The 11672-nt window shown below is 57.3% G+C and overlaps 1 protein-coding gene across 6 annotated transcripts in view; it reads right to left on the bottom strand.

The window, feature by feature from the left end:
• Positions 1-4858: 4858 nt before the first annotated feature.
• Positions 4859-11672, bottom strand: part of WSCD2 (WSC domain containing 2) — a 68468-nt gene continuing 61654 nt past the window's right edge. For 5 of the 6 annotated variants that reach the window (XM_036354137.1, XM_036354135.1, XM_036354134.1 and 2 more), the window contains one exon: positions 4859-6861. In XM_036354137.1, the coding sequence (XP_036210030.1) occupies positions 6509-6861 (353 nt within the window). In that variant the 3' untranslated portion in view covers positions 4859-6508. Of the gene's footprint in view, positions 6862-10862; positions 11065-11672 lie in introns of those variants that run through there. The other variant, XM_036354138.1, reaches the window with a different exon arrangement.

Below are 11672 nucleotides of genomic sequence, written 5' to 3'. Positions count from 1 at the left end.
CGTGGTTTTCATTCGATTTGCAAGCTGCTCTGAGAAGCCCTTTTTGCAGTCCCTTCCCAGTCTGACGATTGGCACTTCGAGGGTTTGAGACCCTCTTTCTCTTTTGTTCTGCCCCCCGCCCCTCAAATTTCCCTCCATCAGCGTCATCATAAAAGGGTCTCAGGCCATCGTTTCTTCTCCAGCACAGTCTCTCCTGGGGATGAAGCTGTTACCTTGCTTCCATCAGTTGGGAGGGGCAGCAGTGCAGGCAAAAAGGAGAGAATTTCTGGAGAATCACTGAGCTGTTCGGAGTATGAGATTATTGCTTGGCAGTTGCCATGGGAACCTATAAACCAACTTTGCTGCTCAGAACCCAAAGTCATCTGGGGCTCCGGCTCGCAGCCTGCTGCACGAGTGATGGCCTTGCCTCTCTCTCCTTTCACCCCACCCCTGGGTCCTCGGCCCCACAAAGGCCAGCTGCCTTCTCCATGTCGCTTTGCCAGAACCATCCCTCCCTTCTTGGCTCTGGGCTCATGCCTCCCCCAGGATGCAGTATGGTGTTTAGACATAGGGACTGAGGCTTGGCTGCCTGAGTTCAAAGCCCAGTTTTATCATTCCCCGCTGTGTGACACTGAGTGAGTTACTTAACCTCTCTGAGCCTTGATTTCCCCGACTGTAAAATGGGGAGACCTAGTGTCCCCGTCTCCCAGTGATGTGATACACAGGAAGTGGCTAGCATAGCGCCCAGTGTGTAATTAGTACTCAATACACATTAGCTGCTATCATCCCTGTGCGTGGTTTTACATTCCCCATTCTTCTTGGCTGTTGTCTGGCCAGGTGGATCCTTCTATCCATTCACCCCAAAGTTTGTGAGAGCTGAGAGGTTGGTGGGTGGTGTTAAATGCAATCAATGTATTCATCCTTTGATTGGCTAAATATCTGCTCATCCCCTAGTCTGTGCCAGGAAATCCAAAGGTGAAGTCCCTGACAGAGTTCATGCCCTGGTTACACACACACACACACACACACACCCCACATGGCTAAAGTGATCAGACAATGGCCATGTCCAGAGCTGTGACGGCAGAGGTTAGAGAAGTCTCTGAATTTGGTTCTTGGGTCAGGCAGGGGAGGCTGCCTGGAAGAGGAGGAGCTGAGTCTCAAGGGGGCAGAGATATCAGCCAGAACAAAGCTTTCCAGGTGGAGGGGACACTGTGCCTAGTCACAGAAAAGACAAGAAATGGAACAGTGTGTGCCTGTGTGCTTTGGGCAGCTGTGTGCTGGTAAATACTTAACAACCGGCTCTCCCCCGCACTCCCCAAAAGAACACCCCAAACCAAAACTAAAAATCCTGACTTTGTTGCATTTGCCATTTTCCCTGGTGTAAATATTCTCACTGTGGCCAATTTCAAGCTACCAATGTGATGTAACTGAGTGTGAATTGGAGAGAATATGTGCATCATTGGCTCTTGAGAGCCCGTATGAGTGGGCCACACCACACCACTCATGGGGTTTGAGGATTCAAGTGTGTGTGTGTGTGTGGCGGGGGGGGAGGTTTGTGGGGCAGGAGAAAACCCAGTTCAGCACTACTGAGAGAAAATTCCAGACAGTGAGGGGCATGACTTAAGCCTGCTTCAGCTGATGACTGGTCGCTTTTCTCTGAACACCCTTCATATTCCTGATTCAGGAAATCAACAAGCATTTCCCAAGCACCTACTATGCGCCAGGTGCTGTGCTAGGGCCAGGGATGCATGGATCATAATGCATGGAAGGCCAGGGATGCATGGAGGATATTGACGATCCTTTGTGGGCGTCTGCTGTCCTGGTGCCTGGGCACGCGCCAGTAGTTACCAACAAGGCAACTGGGGACACAACTTGGCCTCCCGCAGGCCCACAGCATCCCTCCCACTGACGCCTGGCTTTTTTGAAAACCTGCTTCAGAAGGTCTGGGATAAGGGTTGGGCATTCTCAGTTTTGGAGGCCCAGGTAACTATGGTTACAGGTTGGGTACCTGCCCCTCCCTCCAGTCCCTCATTGTAGGACACACACGTCTTGTCCCCACCAAGATCAACCGTCTCTCTCACTTCTGGTGACTCCCCATCATTGTTTAGTGAATGACTCAGGATACACAGAAACCGTTTTGTTGGAACACACTCTATTCCGTAATGACTGTTCCGTTCAATTAGCTCTCAGCGGCCTGAAAGGCAGACCCCGGCGGGGCCCGCCCACCCGGATGTCTCCCCACCTGCGTTTGAAATTGGATTTAAGGCGGCGGGTACTGGGGGTGGGTGAGGGGATGAATATTTTATCACCTCTTCCTCCTCGATGTTCCGCCTGTTTCTTCTCATTTCCATGTTTCTCCCCCTGCGCGTTGGCGGATCACAGACTGTAAATTTGAGGGGAAATTGTCAACGTGCATACGTGATAAATAAACATGTTGCTTTCTCGAGGATGACGCGATGATCACCCAGATTTACAGCCCTCCTCGCCGCCGGTGTGTTGCATTTTGGGAGAAGCTGAGCGAGGTTTTCGATTTTTGTGGGTTCCCCTGACCAACTTTCTGCCCTTCGCCCCCATCACCCCCCCCCCCCCCCAGTCACTTAAATATCAGCCTGAAAGAGGGGGGAGCAATTCGTCTCCCTGGAAATGATGCATCTTGACAGGTGTTTTCTTTGGGGACATTATTTATAGCTGCAAAAGCGATCCTACGTGGGGCGCTTTTGTCTCCTCCCTCCCCATTTGCTGTTTCTCTGAGATTGAACGTATTTTTATTTTCCCCGTGGGAAAAAGTACCGGAAAAGTGCTTTAACCCCCCCACCCCCCACCCCGCCCCACCCACCTCTCCACATTTTCTACCCTGTTCTGTCTTCTGTCTTTGGGACAGGCTCTGGGGTGTTGGTTTGAATCCAAGGGGCCTCCCCTGAGCAAATGGATCACCGTCTCTGTGCCTCTGACGCCCCTAGGGCCGCTCTTGCTCTCCCGCGCTCCTCGTCACTAATTTATAGGGAGAACTGAACGCGATATTGCCGTGTCTGTCTCCACCTCCCCCCCACCCCCCACCCCCCACGCCATCCCAACTAGATGGTGAACTCCAGGGGACAGGGAGTGACGTCAGCTCACAGCCGTTCCCCTCCCTCCCTGCTGTCAGCCCAAGGACCTCCTCCCAGGAGCTGCCCAGGAAGAATTGTGGGGGCCTCTCGGCCTTGTCACTTCCCCCTGCCCACATCCGGTCTGTCACCAAGCCTGTGGCTTCCTCCCTCCTCTTTCTCCACCTGATATGCCTCGCTCTGACCCCACACCCCACCTCCCCCCCAACCTCTCCGATTTCTGGTGTCTCCACAATGCCAGGCACGGAGCTGGTCTCGGACCACGGGCCCCTCTCAGGAGGGTCACAACAGCAGTGTCATGACTGACTTCCCTGTGTCCAGGCTTGACGCCCACTCCCGCCCTCACCCCCGCCCCCAGTCCTCACTGTAATAGCTAAGGGATGGGGCAGTGGAGCACATGCCTGCAGATTCTGTTGCTAAGGAAACCACTTCCTTGGTTACTGGCCTGGGTAGCGTGTGTCTCACTGTGTCTGGATCCCGCTGAGTCACGCCCACTCTCCGGGAAGACGAGGAGGAGGAGGACTGGGGAGAGGACAATAGGGTGGTGAGGAAGGGAGGAAGGGCAGGGAGACAGGAGCTCAGAGCTCAAGGGATAGATGTAGAGATGCTTGCACAGCAGAAGCAGAAACCAAGAAAGAGATAATGATGAAATGAGGGAGAGGAAAGAGAGAGGACAAGAAAGGAGAGAGGGTTATGAGCAGCTGGAGGAAATACACGAGACCACAAGAAGGGAAACTGAGAGAGGGGCAATGGGAAGGAACATGGTGAGAGAGGGAGAGCGGGGGAGGGGGCAGAGCAATGCGCCAGAGAAGGGGGGGAGGGAACTGAGGCCGGGCCCCTGGGGGGATCAGGGCTCAGTCTGTGATCAGGATTCCAGCTTCGTTGTGACTCAGGATCAGTCATCTGGGACCAGGTCAGACTGGGCATACTGGTTCAGGCTCAGGCTGGGACCAGAGTCCAGATGTGAGACGGGGGTCAGAGGTTAGCTTGGGGCCCAGTGGATCACCACAGAAGGACTTGTGGGGCCAACAGAAGCCCCCAGAGGAGGAGGGCCCTCCCTGGATCCTGGAACAGCCCCTGACTCTCCCCTTCCTGAGGTCCTCCTTTCCAGACCTCCACCCCCCCTCCCGGTCCGGGCTCCCCTTCCCCCTGCCTGTCCCAGCGGCTGACCACCCTCTCCCCCACTGTCCACGTGGCTGTGAGCAGTGCCCGGGGCCGCGGCCTCTTCCCACAGAGGCCCTCTGCCTGTGCGGACAGAGGTAGGCCCTCCCTCCGGGGCACTGGGAGGTGTGGACACGCAGACTCACCACCCACCCGGGAACGTAGGCCTTTTCTGACTCTTTGCCTCTCAGTGGCTTCCAAGCAGGGGCACTGACACTTCACCCTAGTACCCCTTCCCTCCGTACCCCCACACCTCTCCCTGTCCAACCCCCCCTCCCCACCACACACCACGGACAAAAGGCCTGGGTAGAAGACATCCCTCCACAGGCACCTTCTCACGCCCAGGTTCACACACACAGGCACATCCTCCTCCACGCGTGCGTGACTCCACACACAGGAACCCACACACACCCCAGAAACGGGCTCTTGGCGCACCTGTGTGGGCGGGGGGGGGGGGGGCCGGGGGGGGCAGCCTCGGGACAGTGTCACACACAGAGGCGCACGGTTCTCCACAGGCAGTTCCAGAGTCACCCAGACACAAACGGGTGTGCACCCCAGACACCCCCAAAGAACACCCCACTGTGAGCGCGCCTTACACAACACTCCGCCACGGGTGGAATTCTCAACAAAACTCACTTTTAATGATGGTGTTGACCTGAGGAATCTTCAGACAGAGGCCCGTGGCCCGAGGTGACCGCCGGCCAAGAGCTGGCCCAGGCCATGACCCAGAGGCTCCCAGAGCGAGCTGGCCTGTGGGTGGAAGCGGGGGGAGGCTTCCCCAAAGACTAGACATGAGCCTGGGGGAAAGAAACGCGGTACAAAATACATTCAGAGCCCCTGGGGTGGGGGGGCCCTGGGGTCGTCCACAGCCGACAGGGGAGGGGCTCAGGGCAAGAATCGCAGGTCTGAGCCCCTGGCCCCTTGGCTTTGCATGGCCAGCTTCCAGGGGGCAGAATGTATTAGTCATATTCCTCTTAAAAAAATATATCTCTTTACGCTCGCCTTCTCCATGGCCTCCTGGCTATTTGGGAGTGAGTCTGTCCTTGCACCCCAAGGCTTCAGGGGGGCTGCTGGGGAGGGGGTGCTCCGGACAGAACAGTGAAGAGCTGTGACCTATGGCTTTTGCATCTACGTGATGGGGGCGGTGCAGGAGCTCAGGTGGGAAGCCGCTGGTCTCCAAGGTGGGGAAGCGGAGGGATCCTGGATCCATGCTTTCGAAGATCGAGGATTGGGGACACGGGGTCCCCAGGAATCCTTTGGTTTGATGTCTCAGCTTCGGGGAGCGGCGTCTGTGTGGAAGTGAAGAGCCATCGCATTCGCTTCATTCCTCAAAGGCCTCGAGTGGAGCGGGAAGCCACCCCTTTGGGACTGTGATCACGGGAGGCCGATGGTGCGGGAAGGGAGCTGGGTCTCTTTTGGGTCTGGCCCCGCCTGGCCGGGAGCACCCTTGCTCTCTCACTGGAGAGCGCAGGCCCCGGCGGCGGGGGTCAGAGGCAGTGTGAGCTCCATGTGCCGCACCCGCGGTGGAGGACTGTGACGGGGCTCCCCTTTTCACTCAGAGTCTGCCCGGGCCCTCGGCCATCTGCTGGGCTAACTGTTGGTGCCCGGAGAACCCTGGACGTGGGACCAGGGATCCCCAGGTCACCTCCTGGGCCCAGTGGGGGAGGAAAGGGCAGAATTTGACCTTAGCTCCGTCTCAGGAGCAGTGTGACCTGGGGGTGGGCTGGTGATGCAGGGCCCCACCTGGTGGTGCCGGTGAACCTCCTGCGAGCACTGGGGCTCCCCCACCCACCTGGAGTGTCAGAAACGGGACGCCAGAGAGAAACCTCCACAACCCTTCTCCCACCCAAGTGGCCTGGTGAACCCGGGGCCGCTCGCTGCTGTTTGGTGGAGAGAAGAGCCCGCGAGAGCCCAGCCCCGGGGGGCGGAGCGCCGGGGGCACCTTTCCCAGCACCCAGGTCCTCAGCACCGTGGGAGGCACCCGAGTCTCCGGGACACGCAGGAGCCCGCCCTCCCACGGGGAGAACCAGAGTGGTGGGGGCAGGGCCGTGGGAGACAGAAGCCTGTGTGGCTGGGGCTCCCTGATCAGGGGCCTCCTGGGCTGTGAAGGGCTGTGAGCAGGTGGCTGTCCCCTGAGGCTCCTGTGTCACGCAGGAAACGCGCTGAAGGCCAGCAGCAGCCGAGGGGGCTGTCCCCAGACCAAAAAGGGGCCAGACGGGTGGGCGGGGTCCCCAGGGGTCTCGAGGCCCCTCCCGGTGGGCCCATCATCTGGGGTAGTAGTCGTCGGGCACGCCCGTGAGGTTCCGCCCCTTCAGGGCCGCGTCCACCAGCTTGATGTAGGCCTGGATGGTCCTCCTCATGTCCGCCGTGTAGGGGTCGTACTCCAGCTTGCGCAGCCCCGAGCGCTTGAAGTTGCCGTCCTTCTGGCTCTCCACGCACAGCAGCCGGTCCTCGCGGACGGCCACGCCCAGCAGGCGGACCATCCGGCCCAGCTGCACGAACAGGTCCTGCTTCAGGTCCTCGAAGTGCACCACCAGCACCTTCTTGCCGAACTTGAGCCAGTCCAGCGTGTGCGTGGCCCACCACGGGGCGTAGTTCCTCACGAACTCGGGCCACTCTGTGGAGAGGAGGGAGGGCGAGTCAGAGGGCGGAGTGGCTCCCGGGACCCGGGTCCGAGTGGTCGCTGTCACTCACAGCAGTGAGAACACCTCAACTCCTGGTAGATCTCCACACTCCCCTTGCTAGGTTTGTAAAAGGACAGGATGGACTGTCACCAAAATTGGGAAGGTATTTTGGGGATCGTCTGACTTGATGCTGGGGAGGGGGGAAGGGAGGCCAGCCAGGAGGAGGCTGAGACAGAGGAAGGGAGGCCAGCCCAGGAGGATGCTGGGACAGAGGGAGGGAGGCCAGCCCAGGAGGATGCTGGGACAGAGGAAGGGAGGCCAGCCCAGGAGGAGGCTGGGACAGGAAGGGAGGCCGGGACAGGAAGGGAGGCCAGCCCCAGCTGGAGAATCACGGGGCAGGCTCTCCGAAACCCTGAAGCCAGACCCACTGCTTTCCACGAGGACAATGCCAGGTGCTCCCTCCAGAAGGAAATGTTTATTGAAGGATTGTCAGTGAGTCTCCTATGCCCCGCTGGGGAGCCCAGATGGTTCTTAATAACTAAATCTGCACCCCTTGCCGGGTGATGGGTCCCCGTGATCTCAGTGCATCCTGACGACTACCCTGGAAAGAAAGGACTACTCTTCACTATCACCATTGGGTAAACTGAGGCCCAGAGAGGTGAAGTGATTTGCCCAAGGCCACGCGGCCAGGGAGCACCATCCAGACCAGGCCTGGCTGATTCCAGGTTCTGATCTTGCTCTTTTGTTATTTCGAAGGCACCAGCAGCCTCACCCCTACATTCTCCCGCTGCCTCCCACCCAGCAGGAGCTCAATAAATAGTTCTTGAGAGGAACTGAAATTCCCAGCCGCCCGCCCGAGTTGTGATAAAGGACTCCTTTTTGTCTGTAGAAGACACCAGGCCCTGTGGTGGGGCTCCCGCTCCCCCAGAGCTCCTGCTAGCACACCCTGACTGCTGGGGAAGTATTTATGCTGGTGAGAAGGATATTCTTTATCCCTAAAATAGATTATTTACAATGTATCTGGCTAATTGGGCCTACACTGTTATAATGGGTTGAGACCAGATGTATCTGGGTGATTAGAGAAAATTTAGCATGAACATAGTCTGTTTCACTATTTTTTTTTTTTTTTAGAATTTCCCCGCTCCCGAGTCACCTCCCAGCATCCCCGGTGATTCAGGACAACTGCCGCTCCCGTGGCAGACGCCCCTGGGGATGGAGACAGCACTCAGTCACCAGGGACATAGAGATCCCGACTCCGGGCCTGGCCACTCTGACCATCGCAAGCGGTCGCTGGAAGTGGTCCTCAAGGAAAAGGGAGGGGCGTGGTGGCCAGGTCCCGCAGCGGGTTGGCCTCCTTGTTGGTTGCACACCTCCGTGGGACGCGAACGTGTGTGGCCTAAGCACCCACTGTGAGTCAGGGCTGTGTTGGGCAATGTGCAGGCATTGCCTCATGCAGTGCCCACAAGGAGCCTGAAGAGGAGGAATTAATAGTATTAGCCCCATTTTACACACAGGGGAGAGAGCGGAAGCTCAAAGCACGAAGCCACACAGTGTATCCAAGGCAGGATTCGAACCCACATCCACCCTAGGCTGAGCCTGGCTCCTGCCCTCCTGGCAAACCCTTTGAGCTCCTCATCTTTTCAGCTCAGGCGCTCTTCTCTCCCGATGCTGTCTATGACGACTTCGCAGTCAGACTGCCTGCGTTCAAAACCTAGCTCCTCTCCACGTTAGCTGTGTGTGTGACCTTGGACATTAGTTGATGTCCTTGAGCCTCAGTTTACCCATCTGTGAAACGGTGACTGTGCTGGACCTGCGTCCTAGATGCTGTGCAGATGAAATGGAGTGAGATTTACCAAGGCCCTGGCTCAGGGCCTGGGATACAGGAGAGAAATGTTGGCCCCCAGCACCTCTGAGGTGCCCCCCAGGCCCCATCATTTAGGTCAGAGCTTTCCCCCAAGACCACATGTGATATCCAGGCAGTCTGGGCAGCAGCTGTATCCGCCCCCATGGCACAGATCCCTCACTTAAAGCTACTTCGTTAGAAAGGAGAAGGATAAAAATAAAAAACAAAAGCCTTGATTAGCTCAGGGTTTCCAGCAATGGATTGCTGCCTTCAAACTGGGCAACGGAGGCTCACTGAGCCACGGACCACTGGTCACGGGGGCTGGCTGTGCCGGAACTGTTGCGCACGTGGGCCTGGCCACGCGGCTCCCCCTTCCTGTGGATGGGAGGAACGGAGCCTGATTAATAGCTTCACTGGACTCAGTTCCCCGCGGAATCATTAAGCACAGGCCCTGTTTCATTAAGCAGACTCAGGACAATTCACCTTGTGTAATCACAGCACATAAAACTTTGCTTTGGACCCACTCCAGGGACACCGTAAAATTAATGTTATGGAACCAACTGGGGGGGGGGCATTATAGGAGCCTCAACCCAGCTCTAACCCGGAGGGGACACAGGCCGGGTGGGATGGACACGCTCAACAGCGGGGTGACCTCTGCCCTGAGGGAGGTGACCCTCACACTCAAGCTGAGGGCATCCTAAAGCAGAGACTCTCAAACTTTCAAGTGCGCATGAAGCTTCTCATTAAAATGCAGATTTGGATCCAGTAAGACTGGGCGTGGGAGAGGGGTTGAGATTTGCTTTTCCAAAAACCCCAGTGAAGTCGATGCCACTGGCTGACAGGCCACTGTTGGAGCCGCAAGGATGTGAAGCAGCGGCTGGAAAACCGGAGGGCGCGTCGGAAACACCGGGAGGGGTCGCTGAAACACAGGTGGTGGCCGGGCCTCTCCGGAATTCTGACTCAGCAGGCCAGGGGCAGAACCTGCTGTTCTAACGGACTCCCAAGGGATCCTGACATGGCTGGTGCCGGGCCCAAAAGTGAGGGTCTCAAACCCAAGTGCCAGATGCAAACCCAAATGAGAGAGAGGGTGGGTGTGGGCTGTGGGGCTTGGTTCTTTGGGGAAGGCTCGGGGCCAGAGCTCTGGAGGACCTGAGTCAGGCTTGGGAGGGGAAGGTTCCCCCTCAATTCCAGACTCATATGGGGACCCCAGAACCCCAACATGAGATGTGTGTGCTGAAACCCCCCACTCTCTCACCCCCCGAAGCTTCCAGGCTTAGCCAATCCTAACCATCCCTTCTCTCTTTTTAAAGCTCCCAGCTGTCCTGAATGAGGAAAAAGAGGCAAGGCGGCCCCTTTAAAATGGTCTGAACCCGAGACACTGGCCTATGCCAGGAGAGGAGAAGCTCTGGGCGCCAGGTCAGCAATGCCCCGGGTGAGAAAGAGCCTGGTAGCTGGTCAGCACCCAGCTCAGTCTACACCAGGGGCCTCGGCCACATGACTTCCTCCCTTCCTGCGATGGTGTCTCACCTATGAAATGAAGGGTGATTATGGCGCCTTTCTTACCTCCTCGGACATTAGATGGTTTAAATGAGATAATGAAGGCTAAGTGCCTGCATCCCCCTGAGCTTCTCAAGGGAGTCCCCCCTTTTCACTTGGGCAGCAGGACCTTGGCAGGCCCCCGCCTCTCTCTGGGCCTCAGTTTCCCCATTAATAAACAGAGGATGAGGCAGGGTTCTCAGTCCCGCCTGAACACTGGAAGCAGCTGGGAGCTTTACAAATGCTGATGCCCGGGTTGCAATGCAGTCACGGCCCGGGCGCAGCCTGAGCACGGATTTTCCCACACTCCTCTGGGGGTTCGGATGCGCAGCCGGGCTGAGGACCACAGGGCTCAGATCTCTCAGGTCCCCTCCAGCTCGGCAAGCAGAGGGTCTGTTCCCGGGACAGGCTCCTGCCATTTGCATCTGCAGACTTTCCCGCCTGGCCCTGGCTGGTGAGTGCTCCCTTGCAATTGTTCTGCAAATAAATAATTCAGAGGCCTCTTTGCTCCTGGGAACAATAGAACAAATGCCACCACCTGTCCAAGTTTTCATTCCCTCGCTGAGAGGGGAAGCAAGGCGGAGAGAGGGACAGATGGGTGAACAGGAACCAGGGCACGGTTGGTCAGGGTTTTAATCAACAACATCAACATTGAGGGTGTGATTGGTGGATGCCGAGTCCGCTACATCCTGCCAGGCTCCAGTCCTCTCGGGAGGGACCAGGGCTTCGGAGCAGCTGGGAGCCGGGGGAGGGCTGAGAGGAGCCGGAAGCATCCCTCCTGACTTCCGGCTGGAACAGCCTCGTTCCTGGATGAATTCTGGGGGGCGTGGAGGGGGGGAGAGCTTGCATTTACAGGGGCTCTAAACTGGGTGAGTCCTAACCACAGACATTTCATTGAATCCACCACCGAGGATTAGCACAGTGGTTAAGAGCAAGGGCCCTGGAGGAAGATGCCTTGGGATCCAAACCCCAGCTCCCGGGACTTCCTGAAAAGTCTCCTTGGCCTCCCTGAACGTAGCTTGTCCCATTTGTAAAATGGGTTAATTGTGGGAGAATTGATGTGATTCTCTTTCCCACCATGGAGCTACGGGTGCTAACTAATAGGGGCGTTTGAGACCCAGTAAGGTTAAGGGTACTCAAGACGGCAGACGTTGGGTCAGACCTCAACGTTCTCACCACGACCCTGGGCTGCCACCCACCCCACACTGAGACATCGTCCACGCGGCAGCCACCTTCTCACAACGTCAGAGTTGACTCTCAAACCCAGGTCATCTTAATGAAGTTCGGTGGTGGTTGGGGGGCCAACACTGCCACTTTCCAGCTGTGTGACCTGGGGGCCAGACACTTAACCTCTCTGAGCCTCCCAACCCAGAGCTGTTGGGCTTGTTCATCAAAGTGACCCCTCAGGACCTCATGGGCGACCTC

The sequence above is a fragment of the Myotis myotis genome, unplaced genomic scaffold (assembly GCF_014108235.1).
Source record: "Myotis myotis isolate mMyoMyo1 unplaced genomic scaffold, mMyoMyo1.p scaffold_m19_p_20, whole genome shotgun sequence".
Taxonomy (NCBI): domain Eukaryota; kingdom Metazoa; phylum Chordata; class Mammalia; order Chiroptera; family Vespertilionidae; genus Myotis; species Myotis myotis.
This window is presented reverse-complemented; position numbering and strand designations above follow the sequence as displayed.